The sequence below is a fragment of the Phyllostomus discolor genome, chromosome 13 (genome assembly GCF_004126475.2).
Source record: "Phyllostomus discolor isolate MPI-MPIP mPhyDis1 chromosome 13, mPhyDis1.pri.v3, whole genome shotgun sequence".
NCBI lineage: Eukaryota > Metazoa > Chordata > Mammalia > Chiroptera > Phyllostomidae > Phyllostomus > Phyllostomus discolor.
In genome coordinates, this window is record NC_040915.2 from 28,045,153 (window position 1) to 28,070,211 (window position 25,059).

A 25,059-nucleotide genomic window follows, 5' to 3' on the forward strand; every position below is an offset into this window, starting at 1 on the left:
TTGGGTGTTGACGGTGAACTTGGCAAAGACCGAGGGCATGCTCCAGGTTTCTGTTAGTGGAAGAAATTGCAAAAGACCAGCCTTCCTGGCTGGGGAACCAGGGCCTTAAATACTAGAGAAAGGAGTAGGCTTCAGAGTCAGAGAAACCCTGGCTTCATGTCCTGGCCCCAGCACTTCGAACTCTTAGGCCTTGAGCAAACAAAGTACGGACACCATCCATTACCCCACGCATTTCTTTTGAGAAGTTATATATGGAAACTATAGCACACAGTTCCAGCACTCAAAAGGCAGCTAATATTGAGATAAAATCAAAACAAGTATCTTGAAAAATGTTCTGGATATTACCTTTCTTCCTAACTGAAACACAAATAAGACATGATTTCAGGTATTACAGAATTCTTCCTAAAATCAGAGTAAATTAGGTTTTGCAGGAGAGGAAACAGGCCCAGAAAGGATAGGTGACACATTTTTTGAGATAAAGGACCCTGAAAATTTGATTCCAACTCACAGAAACTAACCCAGGCTCCCTCAGAACCCTATCAACAACCACTTTTCTACCAGATATTTGAAATAATGCCACAAACCATTTCATATACACTTAAGTATTCTCAATCATGTATCTTTATTAACAAAAGATAAATAAGATACAAAATAAACACCAGTCTCAGACTTTATGTTGAACTATCCTATGTTAAAGTAGGAATATGAAAACACAGACTTGACATTCTCACAGGGGTTAAAATTAGATCTATTGGCATTGCTGTTTTAATTTCAGACCAGTCTGAGTCTAGATACCACGTGGATATCCACAGCACTTGACAATTGGGTTCAGTTACTGTCCCAGCAGAACTACTTCTGTATACGTGCTGCCATAGCGAGCACCAGCATTATTTCTGAGATACTAACTTAATGCAGTATCTTAGCAGATTTTGGTAGCTGAGAAAATCCAATGAGCTGTTAAAAGTCAATGTACTCATGTCAGAGGTTTGAAACTCTTTTTTTTCATGGGCCCACTCTCATGGTATTCTTTTCACAATGTCCTTAGAAGCCTGAGGATCGCGGCAATCTAGTAGCCCTACAAGCTATCCTCATAGTGCTTTTAGGAACCCTTCAACCTCAGGTTTTGCTTTTGCAAATTTTATGAAGTGACACCTGCTAGATACAAAGATTAGGTACAAGGGAATTTTATAAGCTTTTAAAGTCAATTTTCATGTTCATGATTGTTACATAAAAGCAATCACAATTAAAACAAAAAAAATAGTTATCACAAACTATATCCTCTATGACGCAGGAAAGGATTTCTGTCTGTAGGCTCATCTCCAGAATGGTAAAGGACCCAGTCCCCTCTGATTCAAGAATGGAAAAGGGAGTTCTTTTTCCATCCAAAGGCTAACACATTTAGTTCTGGGTATAAGACACAAGTAAATATTTTACAAATCAAAACTGTATAAATAAGTGAAAAACAGAATTATTACCACAGAGGATAAAGTTATTCACATCTACAAATTTCCTTTCAGACTGAATTATTTTAGCTGCAGACCAGGAAAACCTTAGGAGGCAGCGACAAATGACTATAAACTAGCTATAATATAGTTACTACTAATTAAAAAAAATGAAGCCCAGCCCTGTGCAGGTGCCTCAGCGGGCTGAAGTGTCACCCTGAGCACCAAGAGGCTTCAGGTTCACCTCCCGGCCAGGGCACACACCCAGGCTCCTGTCCGGGCGGGCGACCAATCGATGCTCCTCCCTCGCATCCATGTTTCTCTCTCTCTCTCTCTCTCTCTCTAAAATCAATAAACACATCCTCAGGTGAGGATTAAAAAATAGTAAAAGTAGAAAACCAAAAAAACAATTCCCTAGTTTTGAGGAAGAGTAGTCTACCTTTAAAATGTGTGCAAACTCCAGATAAAGTGCCATAAAAATGGAAGAAATGAAGGTTAACTGCTGAGATGAAGAGAGTCTTGAGAGAGAGCGAGCGCGTGTGTGAGAGGCAGAGCACGGGCAAGCGAACCAAGGCCTCTCTCCGTATCACTGACATGAAGTCAGAAATACAACCTTAGCCCGCACTTAATGGGCCACCTCTCTGTGTTTTTCTTCTGTTTCTTCAGTGCGGAAAGAAAGCAATTTACCACAGGACGTCTGGGAGCTTTATTCAAGTCAGGCAGCAGGATGAGCAGACACTGACTCCTCCACCTACAATCACCAGCGAGAAGCTGGAAAGAATTTGTCATCAGCCGTGTTTATCGTGGGTGACCGTCCGTGGCGAGTTACTGCTGCCCAAGGAAAGAGGCCATGGGGTCATCGGGCCTCTGCCGCTTCATCCTGTAGGCCTCCATCTCCTCCTCCGTGGGTTCCCGAGTTTCATATATGCTATTGTAAGGCCGCTTCCTCTCATCGACCTGCATGAGCTCCTTGACATGCAGAAGGCGGGCCTCCTCTGCATTCAGTGCCTATAGCGAGAGGAAAAACATGAGCGCCATGGCTCTACACCAGTTCCTCTTGTTCCAAAGTGGCAGAACAGCACAAGACTCCACTGAATATAAACCGCTACATCAAAAAACTAGATTATGCCCTGGCTGGTGTGGCTCAGTGGACTGACTGCCAAACCAAAAGGTCACTGGTTCGATTCCCAGTCAGGGCACACGCCTGGGTTGTGGCCCAGGTCCCCATTTGGGGGTATGCAGGAGGCAAACACACACTGATGTTTCTCTCCCTTTCTTTCTCCTTCCCTTCCCCTCTCTCTAAAAATAAAGAAACAAAATCTTAAAAAAGTGAAACAAAACAAACCCCCTCACCCCACCCCCAGATTACCCGGAAGAGCTTGGGAGTCAGCCCTTGCACTATCAAGCTGCAACTAATCACTATTTGGCTCATATGATTATTATCATAGAGCCCAATCATTCTATGATATTTTCAATGTTAAAGAATTTTTACTTAAGAGGGTAAAAGAGGGGATAAATGGTAACAAAATGAGACTTGACTCCGGATAGCTACCACACAATACAATATACAGATAATGTATTATAGAATTGTACACTTGAAACATAATTTTATTAACCAATGTCACCCCAATAAATTAAATAAAAATGTAAAAAACAAGAGTGAACTAGATGTTGGGTGATTATGGTGCATCAATGCAGGTTCATCAGTTTTAAAAATGTACCACAATGGTGGGGGATGGTGATAAGATGGAAAGCTATAAATGAGATATTATAGGAAATCGTTGTGCCCTTCTCTCAATTTTGCTTGGACTTAAACTGCTCTAGTAAAGGGTTTTTAATGTAAAAAAAATTTGTTTTTACTTAATAGCAAAAATTGAATGACGTTCAATTGAATGACAGAAGCCCACAAGTGATGCTTCTGGTGGAGACTGTAATTCTGAATTTTCCCAAGGACTTGAAACTTGCCGATTATTGAGCTAGAAGGCAGTTCTTTCCGGGAAACATGTCAATAATGCTAAAATTACGGCTTTACAAGGCATATTTCACCTGTACATTAGTGATATCTATCAAATATTGAGGGAGGAGGCAATACCAAGACACACAAAATCTCCTGACCCGATACGAGGCGACGTGAGCAAATCACCCAGAACGGGAACCCACTTCATTTATAAAATGAGCTTGGACATGGCACTAGCTAATTTATTTCCTAAAGTCCCCTACCAATAAAGAATACGTGTGGTCATTTTCATTCTTTACATTTCACAAAGTACCTTTTTCAGTTTTTCATGTTTCTTTTCTTCATCATCACTATCTGAACTGCTCTTTCGATGCTTCTTCTTCTTCTTCTTTTTCTTCTTTTTCTCCTCTTTCAGTTTTTCCTGATGCATCTGACAGAGAGGATTAAGACATAAAGTTATTAAGCAAAAACAAAGCTTTAGTGCAAGTTTTAAAGTCCTCTTTCAGGTATTTAAAAACTCAGGACTTACCTCCATGAGGGTTTGGGGTTTTTTCACGGATTCTTCTCCAGCGACATCATCTACAATACACTCCTCTGAATTCTGTGGGAAAATAGATGCAGTTAGGCTTGAATATCATAGTTACCAATTATGCAAGAAAAAAGTTAAAATGTGAAGTATGAGGATATTTGTTTCATACTGATTTTGACTTAAGCCTTTGGCAGCTTTACAGCTCTGAGAACTGGAGGACAGTTACTCACAGTGATCTCTTTTCCAGCTTCTCCAGTACAATAGGAATACTTGATAAAAGAGTGACAGCACTTGTATCCCCATCGGCCTTCTTTCCAGTAAGATCCCCAGATATGCTGCAGAGAGAGAGAGAGAAAGGGATGTTACTTAAAATGGAACCTGAGCCCAGGCTGGTGTGGGTCAGTGGACTGAGCACTGGCCTGCAGTCCAAAAGGTCACTGGTTCGATTCCCAGCAAGGGCACATGCCTGGGTTGTGGGCCAGATCCCTGGTTGGGGGTGTGCGAGAGGCAACCAATGTGTCTGTTGCACATCGATGTTTCTCTCACTCTTTCTCCCTCCCTTACCCTCTAAAAATAAGTAAATAAAATCTTTAAAAAATAATAATAAAAGAACACACCCTTAAAAAAAAAGAACCTGAACTAGTGACCTCATGTACTGTTGATAGGAGTATAAAATACAGCTCTTTTAAAGGTAACATGGGAGGAAAATTGTAAGGATTCCAGAGCTAGCTAACAAGCAAAGGTCCTGACCTCAAGTGTGAGAAGCAGATTTTACAGTACAGTGGTTTTACATTCTTCCTAAGACGTATTTAAAAATTTAGGATGTGTGACTTCTCTTGAAAAATTAAGGACTACGACATTGTGGGCCCATGTTCCTGCTTGGCAAGAATTAGCTACTGATGAACAGTGAATGCTCCTAGTGGACAGGGTTTGTGTTCTTTGTTTTGTTCAATGTGCCCGGCTCACTTTACTCATGTATGTTTACTTGCCTGACTCCCACAGGTAGCTAAATTTTTAACCTAACTTAGAGAGACAACTGTAGTCTGGGTGTTTTAAAAGTACAGCAAATGACATTATACGCTTATGATGTGATGCAATATGAAGCACTCTATATCAGCTGTGAAGTGTTCTTGTCAGAACACTTAACATACCTAATAAGGCCTTTAAATGTGAATTCCTGTTTATAGGAAATACAGAGAATAGAGGGAAGTTATTTATATCACTGGGAAGCAGTCAACTGTAGAATGAGACAGGTTACAAGGTGAATGGCCTGATCTATTAAATAGTCACTGTCATGAAAAAGGAGAGATACACTCTAGAAAACAGGGACATTACAACCAAATAACAATCAAAATAAACTTTGATTAGATTCTGACTCAAAACAAACAACCCTCTAAAGAACTATTTAAAAGCATTCTTAAGTACATTTTGGCAAATGTGAATTAAAGGCAAGAGATTAGATGATACTAAGGAGCTAAAGCCAATTTTCTGAATTGGTACTATGGCTATAAAAAAGACTATCTTTAATTTTAAGTTCTGAATCTAGTGGTGGGTATATGGGTGAACAGACTAGTATTCTTTTACATTTTTTTCTATTTTTGGAAAAATTCACAAAGCAAACTTAAAATGTAAAAAAACCCCAAAACACACAGGAGTGATTCAGTCATGAAGCTGTAACATAAAGACACGACCCAGCGCAGGGTGCTGACAAGGACACAGAACGGGTCTGGTGCAGCACGTACTGTGTGATTGTGGATCTTCACGTCCTCCTCATACTTGGAGCAGGCCACAGCCCGCTCCTGCCCTTTGATGACTGTCCCGTGTCTCGAATATTCCACGTAGTCTTCCGTCTGAGCTAAAAGCAGCTCAGCTGGAGGGGCATCCAAATGTTCTTGGCCACCATACTAAAAGGACATTGAACATTATTAAATACACTTTATGATAAAAAGTTGCATTTGACTCCTTACTGAAGGGTTTATTTCTAATGAGAAAGATTATAAGGATATTTTTTATGGGCCTTGTTATGCAAAACACAGTGGAACAAATGCCACCAAATTTTCATAGACAAATACAAGATGTCTCAGTTGCTATTTTTCTGCTGGATGTGGCCCTACATTCCTCTACCCTGTACACATGCCCATCTGCCATGACTTTGATGCTCCTCCCCGGAAGAGACTGAGTCTGTTTCCCCACTCCTTGAATCCGGGCTTGGCCACGTCAGTTGTTGTGGCCTATGGGAAACCTGCACATGTGATGCGCACAAAGGCCTGGAAAGCACTCGTGCACTGGCGCACAGGTTCTGCTACGCTCTCTGGTGTCCTGAGAATGCCATGGAAAGAAGCTGGACTAGCCTACTCAGGGTGATAGCCCAGGAGGGGCAGAGACGAACTGTTCCAGGTAAGGCTCTCTTCGGACAACCTGTCTGCCAGCTGTCTTTAAGAGACCAGAGTAAGGCCATCCTAGACCATCCATCCGCAGATGAGCAGGCCCAGACCAACACAGAATGAGAAGAAATAAGTGTTCATTTAAGTTGTGAAGTTTTGGGTTGGTGTGTTTGCTACAAAGCTCAGGGATACAGCTATACTAATACCGTCTGCCAAGTGATGAAGCCAGCTGAAAGAAAGGACTATTCCTGATGGATTAAAAGGGACTCTCTTTGTATAGTATTTTAAGCATACATCAAATGCTTATTAAGTAGTACCTTCTCTTTAAGAAACGTTCTTTAGCATTTTTGTCAAAGTTACCTTTTCTAGGATGCTCTCTTTCTGCTGTTCTTTGAAGTCTTCTTTTTTGACTTTGAAGGACTTGTACAGCAGCTCTAGTTTGGTAGGATCGGCCTGCAGATGCACTTCAGACCCCTTGTCATAGGCTTCCCATGCAAACACTAGGGCAATTCAAAATATCCTCATAAGCTGTCAGCCACATGGTGTTTTAAATGCCCCCAAATGTCTTATGAGCTGGTAGGAAATGCCTTGACAATACAGCAAACACTTACACTGTGTCTGAGCCATTGAAATGGTATCACCTGTGTATCTAACAAAGTTATCTCCCGCATAGCTCACTCTGCAAATACAAATTGAAGAAAAAAAACTGTTTCAGAGATTGATTTAAGAAAAGTCAATTCCTTCTGACCCAACCACAGATGATATTCATTTTAACGTAGATTCAGTTTTACAATTAAAAGCAACCCCCCTCACCCCTCCATCTTGAAATCTGTACATTTAAGTTGATACTTACTCATCCGGATTCTTCCCTGCATTGGCATAGGGATTCTCCCTCATCGCTCTCGTTTTGGGATCATAGTAAGCAGAATTTGGATCTAAATTCCGCAAATACTAGAATAGAAAAATGTTTAAAAACTGTATTACTGTTTATTTCCAACAAAAGAATTTCAGCAGACCAGAAGTTGATCACAATCAATTCTGTGTTCACAATGCATTCTGGGGCACAGATGAAGAAAAAAAAGAGAATGATACCTAATTTTGGAATGACTGACTATATTACTCATATAATGCCCAGATATCAGAAGAGTAGGTACATTTTAGGCTGGGAAGACAAACATTTTTTAAATGTGTACATTAAATTGTTCAGGCTTACTTTTGCAATATCTTCACGAATCCTAAGATTCCGAACAGTAATCCGTCTCTTTGAGTCAAAGTTTTGTCCGGGCATGTCAATATCATCTGCATATTTATCTTCATCCTCATCTTCACTATTATGATCTTTTTCCTGAAGGAGGGAAAGGAAAAAAAAATAGTAAAAAAGCAAAATAGCATTCAGTTGTTTACCTTTCATTTCCCTTTAACCATACCCTTATTCACTTGTGTTCTTTAAAGCTGTTATTATTAATTATATTAGTAATAATTATATCATTATTATATTAGCCACCAGAAATTGAAATGTTTAACATATACCCAGATAGGGCAAATATTCATTACCATTTGAGAATTTGGTTCCTCTTCTCCCCACTGGTGTTTTGGAGAATTCTGCATCATGACAGAAGGAAAAGAATTATTTTATTATACTAAACCTATTTATTATTTAACACTTTAAAAAAAGTTAAGATAGCCCTGGCTGGTGTGGCTGAGTGGACTGAGCACCAGCCTGCGAACCTAGAGGCCACTGGTTTGATTCCCAGTCAGGGCACATGCCTGGGTTGGGGGCCAGGTCCCGGCTAGGGGCATATAAGAGGGAACTAATTGATGTATGTTTCTCTCCCTCTTTCTCCTTCCCTCTCCTTCTCTCTAAAAAATAAATAAAATCTTTAAAAAAAGGGGAGTGGACAAAAGGGGGAAACAACATTCATTATATGTTTTTACTTTTTTGTATTTACTTAAGAAACACTGAAAGAATTCTCAAGAAAAATATGAAACGTTATGGGGAGATGAGGGTTAGAGACAGGGTGGATGGAGACGGGGGAGCGACTTTTTGCTGCGTATCTTACATTGTTTTCAGCTTGTGAACCATGTGAACTTATGTAAAAGTAAGTAAGTTTGTACTCTGACAGAAGACAAGTTGTCATTGTATTATGTATTGTTTCACTGAAGGAGCAGGTAATACATGAGTACGTGAAGATAAACCCACATTAAAAACTTTATTATTATAGTTACACACATATACAACATGTGTGGGGGATGTGGTGTGGGACCTAGAAAGACCTACTTCGAAACGTTAGTAGTTAACAAAGGGAATATTTATTCTTTTAACTTTTAAATTTTTATTTCACGAAATATGTATGACTTTCAAAATCAGAAATACTAAAGAAAATATCTGGGAGTTCCACAAGTTGCGAGTTTAACAAACTGCATTGTTATACAGACGGCTAAATCTCTGTAACAGAGACTGCTCTACCTTATGCAGTGAACCCTAACACCAAAGTTTCCAAGTGGCAAAAATTATCAGTGCTCTACATACATTTAAGGATGCCTACTGGGAAAATTATGCTATTTTTATGACAAACAGAATACGTTAGATGAAAAGAAACGGGCCATTTTTCTTTTTCCAAAGTTGGTAAAAATAATCACAACAATAGCTACTAATACCAAATGTTTACTATGTGTATGTATGCTAAGCCCCCTAGGGGGTAGCCTACTTTAGGAATGATAAACTGAGGCTCAGAGAGGCAAATTAATCCTTCTAGGACCACCCAGTTAGACAGGTGGCAAAGCTGGATTTCAGCTTCTGTTAGCTTGTGCTATTAATTTTAGTGCTGAAATTTATGTGCTAAAATGTTAGCTTGCAGGACAGCTTACTTCACCAATTACCTAGCTCCAGAAATTTAAACCATTTCCATTTCTTCCTAATGAAAAACATTCTATGATAAACATCTTTGTGTACAACAATTTTTACAAATATTAGAAAATTCTTTAGCCTGGAGAATCTGCTAATTTAATTCCAGAAAAGGTATACAAATATTTTATGGCAATATTCTTTCCAAAATGATTATATCAATTTATATTTGCCTGAATACTCTAAAAGTGCCAGTTTTATTCTTCTCCCTCAATAGCAGAAGATACATAAAATAAATTCTTGTTTCAATTTTCATTTACTAAGGTATGAAACTTTCTTACTGATCATTTTTATTACTTACAGCCTGTTCCACTAATTTTCCCGAGGCTAATTCTTCTTGGAGCTTCTGGGCTTTCAGTGTTCGTTTTGCCTAACCAAAAAACAAAACAAAACATTTGCAATTTACTTACAATACTCAAGTGAATATTTAATTTTTGTAATACATTTAAGAGGAGTAAGTCTACTGTTTTCAGAAAAGGTCGGTGGACAAGGTCATCTCGTTGCGATTTCCTGGAGCTCTAGACCTATGCTCTGTAAGGAACGGCAGCTACAAACACCCGTTTGGACCAGGTGTGAATGGAAACCGAGCCGGAGGGCACCTGTGGTGAACTGCGGAGAGCAAGCCCCATCCGAAATGGGCAGCCACCTGACTCCAGATGGCTGACTCTCGTCAAGCAGGCCCAGTATTATCACATATGTTCATGAGAAGATAAAATTTAGATGATGTAAAATCTCATGATTTTTAAATGTCAACTTCGTTTAGAGAAATAAAAAAGCAGTGTGACTATGGTTTTAAATAGGGGTGAGGAGGTGAAAACATAACAGAAAAAAACTGAGGCTGAATTAAAGTAAAACTCAATTTTCTGAAACAAGTTTCCTGGCCCCCTTCTACCACCCTCAAATGCTCTGAGACAACTGTAAAGTAGGCCCATGGGAGACATACAGTCTGGGAACTAATTTTATAACCTTAAAAAGCTGAAAACTTTGGACACTGTAATCTGTTCTCACACTTCCAAATTCAGGGAGTAAAGAACAACACAAGAATCAAATAGCCCTAGTCGGTGTAACTCAGTGGATTGAGCGTGGGCTGCAGACCAAAGGATTGCCAGTTCAATTCCCAGTCAGGGCACATGCCTGGGTTGCAGGCCAGGTTCCCAGTGGAGGCCATGTGAGAGGCAACCACACATGATGTTTCCCTTCCTCTCTAAAAAAATAAATTAAAAAAAAAAAAAAAGAAAAAAAGAAAAGAGAATCAAATAAAAAGAATTGCTGCCAAACACGGCTAGCACACTGTGTATGCTCATTATTTAATAAGGCTTACATAAAAGTGCCACCATTTTTAAACTTGAAGACTCAAACAATGGAGCTGCTAAATTAGAGACAGAGCAAACTGTACACTCGTTAAGAACACCAGGAAAGCTGGCATTCTGCTCACCAGATCAACTTTGGCATATTCCTCTACAATTTTCATGTGTTCTTCCGGATTGTAGCCATTCCACCGGTCCCTCTTGCCGTCGTAGTCAAACGTCAGCTGAGGCTGCATGTGTTCGTCTGGAGCGATGTTAACCCCTGTAAACTTGGCTCCGACGCGTCGAGGTCTCTGGAAAACAGGGTAAGATTAAGCCCCTCCCTGAGTGCCTGCAGCCCAGAGGCAAGTCTCACATAATGTTTACAGAGCAGATGTGAACACACAATGAGACTTGACAGTCCCTTTCATAAATCTACCAGTTAGTCTTAAAGCAGAAAAATCTAACGATGCTGAATTAAGATTACTTTCATGCGAACTAATTTTTGTTTGACTGGCAGTGAGAATAGGTAATTCCAGAAAAGAGGAATGAAGCGCTCTGACGAGGCGTGCAGAAGGAAAGGCGCTGACCGCAGTTTCCCGGACTCCCAAGGGTGCGCTCACCTCGAAGCAGTCCTTCTTCTTGTGTGTCATGGCCCCGCAGTTTTCACACGCTCCTTTGCGGTACTTAGTAGCTATGGAATTCTGCACGCGAATAAGAAAAACAAAATGTTTTATGTATCTGAGTAAGTTGAAAGTAATATTGGCTCTCATTATATTGTCTAATGAAATGATTTATTAGTTAAAAGGATGACCAGTGAGAGTCTCTACTCTTTTATAAATGAGAAAGTTTAAGGGCTTCAGCAATGTAAAATTTATAAAACAAAATACAGGAACTAATGTGCTAATGTCATGTGGATTGTGAATTTTAATACCAGGTAAAAAGTTATGTAACCCATTTCTCCTTTATATAGTATTGTATTAAAGGTCGTTACATTAAGTTTTTAAAATAAAGTCTCCATTTACACACGGCTAGGTGCAGGGTGCCTACAAACCTCCTTCACGCCCCTCTTGTACCACTCTCCAGACGAGCTGTACTGCCTCTGTTTTTCGGGCTGTGGTCTCTGGTGCTTTAAAGTAGGTCTTTTGGATGGATCAATATACCATGGCACTGAAGAAATATACTGAGGAATATGAGGGTTGATGTCTCTGTAATAAAATAAATTTTTTAAAGAATAAAGTTAAAAAAGTAACTGATATTACAATTACTGAAGGTAGCCTATATAGAATCTGAGAATAGAGATACTGCAATGGGGGAGGAAAAGATATGCTTGATATATCTGTAATATAATTAAAAAACACAATTAAAAATAGTGACTTAAAGTAGAGTGAGAAAATTGCCCACAAAGAAACTAAGAATAGTGATATAACTGAAGGAGGAAGAGATGTATTTTAATGAGATAAATCTTGTATCAGAGCAAGAGGTAAATAGTAATGTCTTCAAGTTGATTAAAATAAGGGATTAAGTGTATTATTTAGACATGTGGAGGTAACAGCCAGAAAAACTAAAAAATATAAAGATTTGTAAGTAGTCAACTTCTGCAGTGGGACGGGGAGTAGGAAGGGTTGAAAGGGACTATAGTGTTCATTATAAGTCCTCCAATATTATTTGATTACTAAACAGTGCAAATGAGTTTGATAAAATAAAACAAACATGATGTAAATGGTAAAGATAACCTGTCAAAGAATGAGGAACTGATAAATTAGACATGAATTTGAATTTTGAATGAACAGATAATGCAAAAAATTACTTACTTTCCTTCTTCATCAACTTCTGCAGGAGCATTACCCAGTTTTCGCTGTTCTTCTAGCTCCTTCTTCTTTCTCCAGTCCTCTCTGGTCATCTTCTTTGGTTCCTCCAAACTCATTTCTTTGGACCCCGACAGGGGGGCTGCATTAGCTGTATCTACAGCGGTAGCCGACATTGTTACCTGGCCTCCTCTGCGAAAAGGAAGAAATCTGTATTAGTGTAAATAGGCCTTCAGAAATTCGTCTATCAAGATTACCTTCTAATGACACATACTCTGGGTCATAAATACTGTCTCATATGCTCTTATTCTTTCATAGTATCTGTGAGGAAAGGTTCTCTTCCCCCTAAATAAAATTCTCTACTATTGTAGTTACTCCCTCAATTCTAATTTACAAATGAAAGACATACATACACATTTAAAATTTCTGAACATTCTCTCATATACATTTCCAAATTCCTCTGTATGTAAATGTTAAACTTTCCTACCACACTAACCCTTAATGAGTTAGTGTTTGATCTGTGTTATCCTTAAAGACTGATCTGTGTTATACTTAAAGACTGAATGCCCTAAGAGTTATCTGTATTTATTACCTCTATTTCATCATCAGCTACTTCTCTCTTTAATCACTCTAATTTAGCTTCCAACCCTTACCACCCTGAAAAGTTACCACTAAGTTATCAGTGGCCATTCTTTTCAGTACTGTTCCTTCTCTCTTTGCTACATTCTTATCCCTCAACTTAGGGGACCCTGTATTCTTCTGGGTTTTCTTGTAGCCCTCTCACTGCTCCTCTTGTCTCTTTTGTAGGTTTACCCATTCTGCCTAGTTAGTTAATTTTGGATTCTGCAAGGCTCAGTCCTATAGCCTTTCAATCACCCTGAACACCACTAGTAGGGCAAGCTCATCCATTTCCACGACTTTAGTAGCCACAGTACACCACTGTTGGCTCCAATTTATTTCTCCATTCCAGGCCTTTTATCTGAGCTTCTGATAAATTGCTTACTTCACAGCATCTTCACTTAGAGGTCTCAGAGACACCTAACCTCAACAAATTTTATTTCAAACTCATGATCTCCTCTACGAAATCTACTCTCCTTCCAGTTTCTTCTCTTAATGAAAAACACCATCATTTATCCCTTTACTTAAGGCGTTCCAACTAATCCCCACATCTATTTCATCATTAGAAATTATGTGCACCTTCTGAATATTACTCATATTCATCTAATCCTCTTCTCAATGCTACTACCTTAGTATTACTCCTTTTTCCAACTACATGCCATTTTAAAAATTCCAGTAGTCACATTTCGAAAATACAAAGAAACAGGTAAAATTAACTTCTGCAATACTTTAACCCCGTATTTCCAGCTTATTATGTCGCCATAAAAAAAACTTAAAAAATCTGATAGTGATGTTACACTTGCTCAGACGAGCCACATTTCAAGTGCTTTAGAGACACGTAAACAATAGCTATCCCACTGGCACTGCAGCTCCAAAGACATAATTTTTACTTTAAAAACCAGTCCTGGTCTGATTGGGCCGAAGTACAATACCACGTGTAAAGCTTAGAACGGCGGCTTCCTCCACGGGGCCCGTTCCCTGCTCCCTCCTCAACCTGGTGTTCCTCATCCCCCTGAAGGTGTATCTTAAGAATCAGAAACTTCCGGCCTATTTTCCGGTGTTCCCGAGCTTAACCTTCCTCTCCGTACACACGACCCCGCCGACGCCACCTCCTCCGCACTGTCCCGCCTCCCCCACCTCCCGCACCATCCCCGCTCTCGCTGGCCACACTACTCTCCCCACCCAAATCTCAAAATAATTCCTCACCCAGTCCTGTCCCACGGGACCTCCACACCACCGGACGGACAGAAACAAAGCCAGCAAGTCTATGTTTACTTCCTGTACTCAGCGCTTCCCGGTAGCCACCGCGGGACACATGCGCACTAACAACCTTTGGGTCCCAAGATCCCGAGACGTCGGTCTCGCGATATCTCGAGTTTTTGCTACCCTTCCGACTCTCTCAAATCAATACTCTGTGCGTATTGCGTCCCATAACCCAAAGTTAAAAACCTCCAAAGCAACGCCGTCCAAGAGAAACATAAAGCCAGCCGTAGGTGTCATTTAAAATAGTCCAGTAACCATATTATTATGACAATAGAAACAGGTAAGATTACTTTTGCAATATTTTATTTAACCCAATATATCCAGCATAGTAATTCGCCATAAGAAAAAAGTAAACAGTTTAAAATCTGAGAGGGATATCACACGTGCTCAGACTTGGCACATTTCAAGTGCTTAAGAGCCACAAGCAGCTAATAGGTATCATGCTGGGTAGGGCTGCTCCAGTGACATACCTTTTACTTTAAAGACCACTGACGACGCAGTTCTGGCCTGACTGGATCTAAGGACGATGTCTTAAGCTTAGGATGGCGGCTTTCTTCAAGGTACCCGTTCCCCGTTCCCTCCTCAACCTGGCGTTCATCTCGCCTATGAGGTTGTACCTAAGAATTAGTAACTTAAGCCCATTTTCCGGGGCTCTCCAGCTTCACCTGTATCACCTATAACTCGCTACCTCCTCCTACCTTGTTCGCTGCCGCCTATCCCCAACCTGGATTTAATTGCAGTTGCAACCAATCCCAGAAATATAATCGAATCACCCAGTCTGGAATTTTCTAATCAAGCATATCAAGGAAAGAGGACTTGAACCTTTGTAAATTTAAGAAAAGAGATTTATTTGGGCCCATTTGAAGACATTGTGGGAGAGCAGAGTTTGGGGATGTTTATATAAGTAGGAGGACGAAGAAAAATACAGCTGTGCATAAGCTGTTTTAGTTAGTTACATATATTCAAGGATTAGTAGGTTTACATCAGGTGGAGAGAATATACAGAAAAGGCAGGGCCATCAAGCACCTGGAGTCCCGAGTCGTTGGAAGGGTTCTCAAAGCAATTATTTTTACACATTTTTAGGATGTAGAAAGAACAGGCACTGACTGCCTTCTATAATCATTTATCTTTTTTTTTTAAATACAATCTATTCCATGAAAGCTTTCTTCCTTTTTTAAAAAGATTTTATTTATTTATTTATTTTTAGAGAGGGAAGGGAGGGAGGGAGAGAGAGAGGGAGAGGGGGAGAGAGAGAGAGATAAACATCAATGTGCAGTTGCTGGGGGCCGTGGCCTGCAACCCAGGCATGTGCCCGGACTGGGAATTGAACCTGCAGTGCTTTGGTTCGCAGCCCGAGCTCCACTGAGCTACACCAGCCAGGGATTAATCATTTATCTTTTTAATTGGAGCTATTGGAAAATATATGTGGCTAGTCCCAGGGAAGTCTTGGTGAGGAATTTACTGTGTTGCCTTGGTTACTGATCAAGTTCCAGCAGCAGTTTAGACTCATTTTCCTTTCTCAAGTCCCAGTAAGGTTAGCTGCCACATGGACATGCTTCATTCGTCACCCCCATGGAAAGAAGAATGTCTGCTTGATAAATACCTTCCCCTTCTTCCTCCAGCGACCCCCTCAAAAGATGTCTTGGCCCCCAAATAATTCTTCTCTTTTGTTAATATCTCCTTTGCCCCATCCTTCTTCCTATATAAACCTTTTGAATGCTGGTGCAGTTGTTAGGTGGGATGCCACCCGATTCATGAATGAGTAAATAAAGCCAATTAGATCTTCACATTTACTCAGCTGAATTTTCATTTTTAGTCCCACCTATTCTGGTTATTTTAAAAACTTGTCAAAATAACATGTATTCCTTTTAAAACATAAAAGTGAAAATAGCTAACATTTTTGCCTCAAGAAGATAGCCTATTTTAATGTCTATTTTTTTCTTATCAAGAGTTTGCAGTGCCTAGAGTTTAGGAATGTAAATATTAATTTTGATTCTACAGGGCAATAGATAAAGGAATAAAGTGTTAGAGAATAGCCTGAAAGTGAGTAGTCTGTGAATCACCCACACTTAGTTTTTATCTCTTTAAAACAATTACTGAAATTGCTTGGAAGTGCTGAGGTGTATTAAGTTCAAACCACCAGGCACAAGCTCCTCTCCCAGAGGAATCATAGAATGTGCTGGACAAGAGGGAAGAATCTTTTGTAAGGTTTGGGTTCCTCCCCATAGGATTGATTCTGAAGAGGATTTAAGGAAGCAGTTCTGGATGGGTCGGAGTTTGTAAATCGGGATTAGGATACATTGGGGTTGATTAGGATCTGCATGCCCTTGTGAAGGGAAGGTGATGTAACAGTTGGGTATCCCACTAATTGTTTGGAAGAACAAAGTAGGTCTGAAGCATCATTAATAAGATAACAGTGGTCACTCATTGGGGAGGTGATTATGGCATTTTCAGTTACTGAATGACCTTGGGAGGCAGTGCTCCCTATTGGTAAGGGGAAGACTTACCCCTAGGGAGGTATAAACCTTGCAGCCCCCAAACTTAGGAGATAGAGGACCCCCCCTTGGAAGTTGTAGGTGTTGTACAGATTTGGTTTCAAGAACGAACACTTTTGTGTGCCCATGACATGGTATGGAGCTGAGACATGTAGAAGGTGGTACAAGGGAAAAATAAGGGGAGGGGTGGGGATTAAAAGAAAAAGGACAGGGAAGAAGTAATAAAGATATGCATGGTTGTTTTGTTCTCTTTTCTTCACTTTCTTGAGTTAGGATCCTTTCTTCTTGATGCATTAACCTGCATTCAGTAATTATTCACTGAATGGATCATTCCATCAATTTTGGTCCTGAAGTCCCAGGGAGGAGGCCAGTGAGCTGCCATATGTTGAGAACCATGTCTATGCCAGTCCCTATTAAATGATAGACTTTTTAAGGAAGCCTGAATTATGTATTCATGAGGATCATCATCTTGTTGCTAAGCCAGAGATTCCTGTTGCCATACTAGAAACAGCATCCTAGCCTGAAATGTTGAGGAAAGGCCTTCAGTTAGGGACTAATCTGTCCATTCTTAATTACAATCATAATAGAAAGACCCAAATATTGATGTTTGATCTATCTGTACTTATGTTTTTTCTTAGTTTTTCATTCTTCTCTGGTAGTGTCCTTTAAACCTAATATGGGTTGTTTCCCCCACCTGATGATGTATTTTTTCAGCTGTAATGTAGCCATGTTTCCTCAGTTACTTTCCTGAAGACTACCATTCCTTTATTCCAGGATGCCTCTTCGTTTTTATTTTATCTGGTTTGTTTACTCTCTGGACGAAGAGTTGATTAGTCGAAGACTTAAGGAAAACAGTTCTGTTACCAATTACTTTTTGAATCTCACAATCACTTCATTTAAGAACGTGTTAGCCCCTCAAGTGTCATAAGAAAAAACAAAACTATCCTGATATCATAATCATCATCACAATTATTTGTAATTGTAGACCATATTCACTCCTCTTATACCTGTCTGGGAAGCAAATTAAAAAAAAAAACCCTAAAAGTTAACTTTTAAGGTGCCAGGAGGTTTGATCCCCCCCCGCTCCCCACCCCCTCCCAAGAAACAAGCTATAATCTAGTCCCTAGATTATGTGGCTCTAGGGAAAAAATTTTCGGGGCGGAACCCAAGGAGTTTAGGTTCCTCCCATTGGTTCTTTCGGGGAGCCTGCGTCCCATTCCGGTCCCGCCTCCTGGGCGGATGAGCCAATAGGGATGTGAGTTGTCTTTCAAACGCCTGGCTGGGCCGGGCGGTACAGCTGGAGGCTGCGGCGTGGGTAATTTGGTTGCTGATCCTAAAGTGGGTGACTCCAGAGGTTGCGAGTGGTTAGGTGGGAATGGGGGTTCTGGCCAGGAAAAAGGCATATCGAGGGCTGGGGGCAGGAGGCCGGGAACTGGGAGCCGGTATCAAGGGGCTGCGTTTGGGGGCCAGGGATCTGGGGCGCGGCTCCGAGGGCCCGGGACTCGGGGTGGGTGGGTGGGTCAGGGTCAGGGAATTTGGAGGAGGTGGGGCGAGGACCGCGTGCCCGGGGCTTGGGCTTGCCGAGTCGGGTTGAGCCGCGGCTTTGGGCTGCATCGCGATCCCCGACCATTCGGTTCTGATGAGTACCAGTGTCTCTGCCGGCTCCAAACCGCCAACTCCTATGGAATTTAGAGTCTGACGCCTCCTTCAAAAGTTAAGAGCTGGATTAAGTGCCCGTTGGCACAAGCTCGGGCTTCTCTCTGCTTAATGTAAAGTTCGGTCTGTGTTACACCTTAGATTCTCTGGTCTTTCCCACCCCCAGGGACTAATATGTATTTCACACCCCTAGTTAATACAGAATGGCTACTGTGATCTTTGTGGATAAGGAAAACGGAGAACCGGGCACCCGTGTTACTCCTAAGGACCGGCTGAAGCTGGGGTCCCGGCCTTGTAAGTATACGGGCTGCAATCAGATACACAGGTATTGTGGATCAATTGTGGATGTGCCCTGGAGCCTAGGGAGCCATTTAGTGTACTTTCTGTAGGCAGTTGGAGTCGAGTTTGCCGAATACAGGCATACCTTTTATTGCACTTCGCAGACGTTGCATTTTTTACAAATTAAGGGCAAGACCAAGCAGCAGCAGGATTGTGACTCGCTTTGTACTTGCTCAGTTGCCTTGGTCTGCAACTGACCCTGCAATATCTCTGAGGTGTGCCTGTACTGCCATTACAACGTGCTTGTTATGAGTGTTTTGCATGTTCAGTATTTGAATGGGATTGACGATTGCCATGCCATGGTCAAAAATGGGGGTTGAGTTTGCAGTGAGAATTAGGCCAAGTTGATACACAGTCAGCCCTCAAGTTGCACAGATGTGTATTGCCCAAATAATCTTACGGGGTGTTTTTTTGTTGTTGTTTTTTTAGCAGTCAAAGCTTTAGATGGGAGATCTCAGGTTTCAACAACACACGTTGGCAAAATGTTTGATGCTCCACCAGCCTTACCTAAGGCTCCCAGAAAGGCTTTGGGAACTGTCAACAGGGCCTCAGAAAAGTCAGTAAAGAGTAATGGACCTCTCAAGCAGAAACAGACAACCTTCTCTGCTAAAAAGGTAAGTATTGTCTATAAAGACACTAAGTTTGAACACTTCAGCACTTTGACTCTTAAAATGACTTGGCATCCTCTCTGGCTTTCTTCCCAGTGAGTAGGGCAAATATAGACCAGCAAACATATTGGCAGAAGAGAATCACGCCGTTTTTGTGAGCTTCCTCTGTACTTGGAGATCAGAAGCCTTGGAAGCAGCTGGTGAATATTTTTGCCTCACCTGCCCTTAATGTCTTGAAGCAGATTGGCTGGTAGTACAGGCTTACCTCGGAGATATCGAGGGTTGGGTTCCAGGCCACAGGCCACCATAAAACAAGTATTGCCATAAAGCGAGTCCTTTTTTTTGGAGGGTCTTGCTTTCAGATTGTTAAAACAAAACTATGAAGTGCATTAAAGTGAATGTGATAAAATGAAGTATGTCTGTATCTACTTAACACACACAGGAAGTGCTTTGCATATAATAGCTCAGGTTCTGCCATCCTCCACCCCACCTCCCAGAGCAAGCACCAGCCCGCTTAGGTGATGATTTGTTAGCACGGTGACCTCTGTGTTCGTGTACTAGCTACTGAGCTAATGCTATACATCAGTGCATCCCAGGCTGAGAAACATGACTTGAGTGTGTAGATTGACACTTGATTTGAATGATTGTTTTGTTTAACGTGTATTAAGAAAAAACAATTGATTAAAGTAACATTAAGGGAAACATGAAAAAATTACACTTCCAAAAGCCAAAAATGGCATTTAGGATTAGCTTGTATTCTGGCTGACTCAGGGTCCTTTCCTCCTCTGTTAGGCTGAGTGATTGCGTTAATTACCTCCGCTCTGCATTCTTGATGGCTGAGGCTAACAGGAACTAATACTGAAATTTCGGACTTAACTTTTGAGCCTCCATACTAGAATTGCTTGTTGAATTGTATTTGTATGTAATCACAGAACTAAGGATGAAAAAAATAAATTAAAAAAAAGGAGATAAGGATCATGGTTCTTTGAAGTCAGCTTGAAATTGAAAAAGTTTAGACTGCAGTAAAGCCTTCACATCTTTTTTTTTGTAAAAAGAATTTATTGATTTTAGGGAGTGAGAGGAAGAAAGAGAGAGAAACATCGATTTGTTGTTCCACTTATTTATGCATTCACTGCTTGCTTCTTGTATGTGCCCTGACTGGAGATCAAACCCGCAACCTTGGTGTATCAGGACGACGCTCTAGCCAACCGAGCTCGAAGAAGTCCTCTCACTGACTCCTATTTTCTTGGCTTGTTTCAGGGGACCGAGAAGACTGTTAAAGGAAAAAGCTCTGCTCCTGCCTCAGAGGACACCTATCCAGAAATAGAGAAGTTCTTTCCCTTCAACCCTCTAGGTAGTATCCTTTGGTGTTACAGAAATGCTGGGGCCTTGAATTTCTCTTAGAATCCATTTCAGCTGTAACTTGCTGTGGATACAAATGTGACACATGACCCGAAACTGTAACGAGGCTGTCTGAATCTGGGCTGCTTTGAACAGACACACTTGTTAGTAGGTATATTTGTAAGGCACCATCCTGGGTCAGAAGGGGAATTGGGGCAGCGATGTGGAGAACGTTTTCCCTCCCGGGGGGAGAGGATGTGTTCACTAACCTTGAACAAGTCAGGCTGCAGTGGACAGCCCTAGTTAGCCTGTTAGAAAGCGGGCTTTGTAGCAAATTAAACAACGCCTGAAAACGTCACATAGCCAGTGAAAACATTATTTTTTTTACTCCTTCAACGTGCTACATGTGTCTGAAACGTTTTTTATTATAGAACCAGGTTTTTAGCTTTAATTTACTCCTACTTGAGGAGAGGCTACTGTATGCCAGACCCCACCCTGATTTGCCTACGGTTTGGAGGCTCTGAATTTGTCCAGTTCTGAACAAATCATCTCACGGTGAGGGTGAGCAGGCAGAAAAACAGGGCCCGGTAGGGGGAACCGGACCTAACAGCCTGGAACAGCAGGGAAGCTTGCACAAAGTGGAGTCTTGAAAGCTCTAAGGAGACAGGTCGGTGAAGAGGAGGATGGGGTAAGGCCAGAGCATTGTACACAGAAGTGTGTGCAAAGATCCCGCGGTGGGCCCAAGGCCTGGTGCGGTTCTGGGGAACCGAATGCAGAGTGGGGGACGAGACGGGTGAAGCAGTGGGAGCAGATCAAGCAGGGCCTTCTTGCTTTCTCAGCTGGGTTTTTTGCCCTTTCACCCAATGGGCGTTTGGGCATTGCACTAGCACACATCCCGGCTGTTTGTGGCTTTCCGACATTGCAGACAATTCTGCAGTCAGTATTCTGGAAGTTACAGTGTCGTGAGTATACCCAGCGAGTAAACTTGAGGGACGTTGTGTGATGACACTCTGAGAGCCTCCATGCTAATGGTTACCATTCAGACGTTAAGGAAATGAGGAAGGTTTAGGCCAGGAAGGAGGGCTCCCGTGGGCTGCATTTCAGGAAAGAGGCATGGCCGAGTTATCCTTTAAAGTGGGAGCATAAGTTACAGAAGGCGTCTCCTGCTTCCCCCTGCTCTCTAACTGCAACTATTTAAAACTCTAATCTTTATCAGAAACACAGTGGGTATCTCTGTTTTAAATTGGGATTTGTGTGTGCGCTCAAGGGCGAGCATGTTTGATAATCGGCCATTTGTAGTTAGTTTAACTTCGATCTGGATCTTTGTTTTCCTTTGATAATGTGACTGTTTTTAAGAGATCTTAGTGGATACAGGAAATTAGCCCTCTTATGTCGCAGACTTGCTTCCTCCTGAGTCTTTCGTCTGCTTCTGGTTTCGTTCACAATTTCGTGGTTGTAAATGAAGTAGTCTCTGTCGTTCAGTTCCTTTTTTACTTCTGGGCTTTACCAGGCTTCAAAAGGACAGACACGTTCCTAGTATTTAGGCTTCAGAGAACTTTTGCACTTGCTGGCGTATCTGGACAATGCTTTAACCCTTTGTTCTTGTCTTTTGGGAAAATGGTTAACCTCCTTGTAAAGAGGAAAGATTCAGTATTTAAATCCTATTTTGTTACTGTCAAGAAAAACCAGTTTTAAATAACACAGACAGTGGTTCTCAAATTTTTGTTTAATCACTCTTTTCCACACTTAAAAATTAAGGAGGACTCCAATTGTATGTTTTGCTTATATTTCCTGTATTAGAAATTAAAATGGAGATATTTAAAATTATTAATTGGTTAAAAAATAATAAACATATTGCGTTCCTATAAATAACTTTATAAAATAACTTTTCCAAAACAGAAAAAGCTTACTGAGAAGATTGGCATGGTTTTATATTTTTGAAAATTTGCTTTATTTGGCTTAATCTGAGGCAGCTGGGTTCTCCTCTGACGCCTGCGTTCAGTGTGTCGCATCTGTTTCAGTTAAAGTACATGCAGAAAATCTGGCCTCGTGCAGGTATCTAGTTCGGAAAGGGGGGAGCATTTAGTAGTCTTTTCCAATATGTGTAGTTTTCTTCGATACTACACTAAAATTCAACCCGTGGCTGTTTCTGCACAGACAGCGTGGAATCTGAAGCCATGGCACCGAACATTTCGTGCTGTGGCAGTAAAATGATTGGGCCTCCTGTGAACTTCCAAAGTATTTTGTCCTTTCGTTCATCGTGCACTGGTCATTGAGGAATACTGGTTTCTTGAGAAAAGCGGATTCACCACATGTTGAAATGCTTCGTTATGCTGCAGCAACAGCGGTTCTTTGATCACCCATCTTATCAGAAAAGTCTTAAGTATGATGCGGCTGTCAAACTAATGATCGCAGACAACTTTTCCAAAATTCTAGTTTTTTTCTTGAAATTGTGCATTTTATCATCGGCAACACACACAGTTTTCCCCAAAGGGATAGATTTCTTTCTTTCCTCTGAGAAAATGGGCAACCCCCACCCGACTCTGAGTGACCCCAGTTTGTCTTTCAGTTCTTTCGGCTGAATTGCGCTGGGAAAAAGGCCTCTAGTTTAGCTTGCAAGTCAAGCAGTCGTCCAAACCCCTTTCCTTTGAGATCACCATCATACCTTAGTGTGCAACAGAGTGCTTTCTGGCATACTTATTTTCTCATACAGAATATTACAGAGATATATCCTCAAAGATCGAGAGCTAAAAAAAATAAATACTTTTCACTGTGCGTAAAACTGGCATTTTTTGAAAAGATTTTATTTATTTTTAGAGAGTGGGAAAGCGGGGAGAAAGGGAGAGAAACATCAGTGTGTGGTTGCCTCTTGTGCACCCGCTACTGGGGGTCTGGTCTGAAACCCATGCATGTGCCCTGACTGGGAATTGAACTGGCAACCCTTTGGTTCAGAGGCTGATACTCAATCCACTGAGCCCTGCTAGTCAGGGCAAAACTGGCATTTTTTTACTGCAGGTGAATGGTAGGGAGGAACACAGCATATTGCCCCTTGCCGTGATCCATGCCAAGGCATGCTGCTTTACCCACCGTTGCTTTTGTGCCGTCGCTGCTCATGTCAGCACAGTGGGAAACGGTTTTGACCTCGTGAGCCTGCAGACAGGGGCTCGGGCTCCCGGGAGTCCGCTGATCAGGCTGAGAACTGCTGTCCTGACAAAATCCCTTCTGTGCGTGGCAGACTTTGAGAGCTTTGACCTGCCCGAAGAGCACCAGATCGCCCAGCTGCCCTTGAGCGGAGTGCCTCTCATGATCCTTGAGGAGGAGAGGAAACTCGAACGGCTGCTACACTTCGGCCCCCCTTCGCCTCTGAAGATGCCCTCTCCACCGTGGGCGTCCGGTAAGTGCGCAAGGGCCCTTCTGGCAGGGCCAAGAGCTGTCAGCGCCAGGACACGCGCATCACCCTAGGGACGGCTCTGTGCAAGGTTCGCCTGCCAGTGAGTTCTGTCCTTCAGACTTCTGGATGAGGTTTCAGAACAATAAACACTATTCTCAGTTGGTACCACTTTTTAATTCCAAATGCCTGGGTGAAATCAAGTCATTCTGGAATCCAGGCAGCCTTTGCTCCAGCAAAACGAGATGGAACTTAGCATGTAGCTTCATAGGTTACAAGTTGAGGTATAATAAACTTGCTTGAAATGGGAATTCCAAGTCACATCCAGAGCTTGTTCAGGATGAAGGCACAGAATGACAAAACCTTACTGTACGGTGTTTGAGGTCCGGGTTCGAGGTGGTGCTGAGAGGCCCCCATCAGTGTTTTCTGTTTGTTCTGATGAGATAACTTCCACTGTTTCATAATTTAAAGTTTGTAGTTTACATTAGTGGTATTGTTGGCTCTTACTGGTGTGTAGGTGGGGCAGGGATTCATCAGATAAGGGGAAAACAACTGATGATTAAAAATGACAGCTAATGTCTATGTGGGCAGTGAATCAAGGGTTTGCAGACACTGAAGAAGAAATTCCTCTTTTCTAGATCCGCTGCAGTCTCCCTCAAGCATTCTGTCGACTCTGGACATTGAACTGCCGCCCGTGTGCTACGACGTAGAGGTTTAGTTTCTTAGTGCTTTCCAGTTTGTGTGTATGTATTAATAGTTCGTGTTAATAAAGCAATTCCTTGACAGACTCTTAACATTGCGGTTGATATTTGTAATTTGCTTAAAACAATATAAAAACTAGTATCATTAAAAGTGTTAATAGATAAGAATCCATAATCTGACAATAGAAGTTTGTCTGATTTGAAAAATATACCATAAAACCCGTTGATTTGTTTGAAAGCTTACGATAGAAGCTGCACTCTTCTCTGTGAGACACATCCCCTCGATGTGTACTTGGTTGCTTTTCTGTGGCTGCTAACTGGTGACCCTTGTTAGATCGT

The 25,059-nt window shown here is 41.5% G+C and overlaps 2 protein-coding genes across 6 annotated transcripts; one reads left to right on the top strand and one right to left on the bottom strand.

Annotated features, from left to right (window-relative positions):
- Window positions 1-596: 596 nt before the first annotated feature.
- On the bottom strand, window positions 597-14,292 carry SLU7 (SLU7 homolog, splicing factor). The gene is made up of 16 exons (XM_028528934.2): window positions 14,136-14,292; window positions 12,318-12,503; window positions 11,558-11,711; window positions 11,127-11,207; window positions 10,653-10,817; window positions 9,519-9,587; window positions 7,867-7,914; window positions 7,526-7,657; window positions 7,166-7,263; window positions 6,924-6,991; window positions 6,673-6,812; window positions 5,671-5,832; window positions 4,159-4,263; window positions 3,929-4,000; window positions 3,713-3,829; window positions 597-2,450 (listed from the first exon to the last, which is right to left on the bottom strand). The coding sequence occupies exons 2-16, from the start codon at window positions 12,485-12,487 to the stop codon at window positions 2,268-2,270; spliced, it is 1,764 nt and encodes a 587-aa protein (XP_028384735.1). The 5' UTR covers window positions 12,488-12,503; window positions 14,136-14,292; the 3' UTR covers window positions 597-2,267.
- A 54-nt stretch (window positions 14,293-14,346) lies between these two features.
- PTTG1 (PTTG1 regulator of sister chromatid separation, securin) lies at window positions 14,347-24,813 on the top strand. Of its 5 annotated transcripts, none has more exons than XM_036013944.1 (6): window positions 14,347-14,472; window positions 18,537-18,637; window positions 19,112-19,296; window positions 20,551-20,644; window positions 23,867-24,025; window positions 24,658-24,813. In XM_036013944.1, the coding sequence occupies exons 2-6, from the start codon at window positions 18,547-18,549 to the stop codon at window positions 24,735-24,737; spliced, it is 609 nt and encodes a 202-aa protein (XP_035869837.1). In that variant the 5' UTR covers window positions 14,347-14,472; window positions 18,537-18,546; the 3' UTR covers window positions 24,738-24,813. The 5 variants fall into 5 exon arrangements, with proteins under 5 accessions (XP_035869837.1, XP_028384121.1, XP_035869834.1 ...); XM_028528320.2 differs by lacking the exon at window positions 14,347-14,472 and adding an exon at window positions 17,956-18,025; XM_036013941.1 differs by lacking the exon at window positions 14,347-14,472 and adding an exon at window positions 17,996-18,129.
- The last annotated feature ends 246 nt before the right edge of the window (window positions 24,814-25,059 follow it).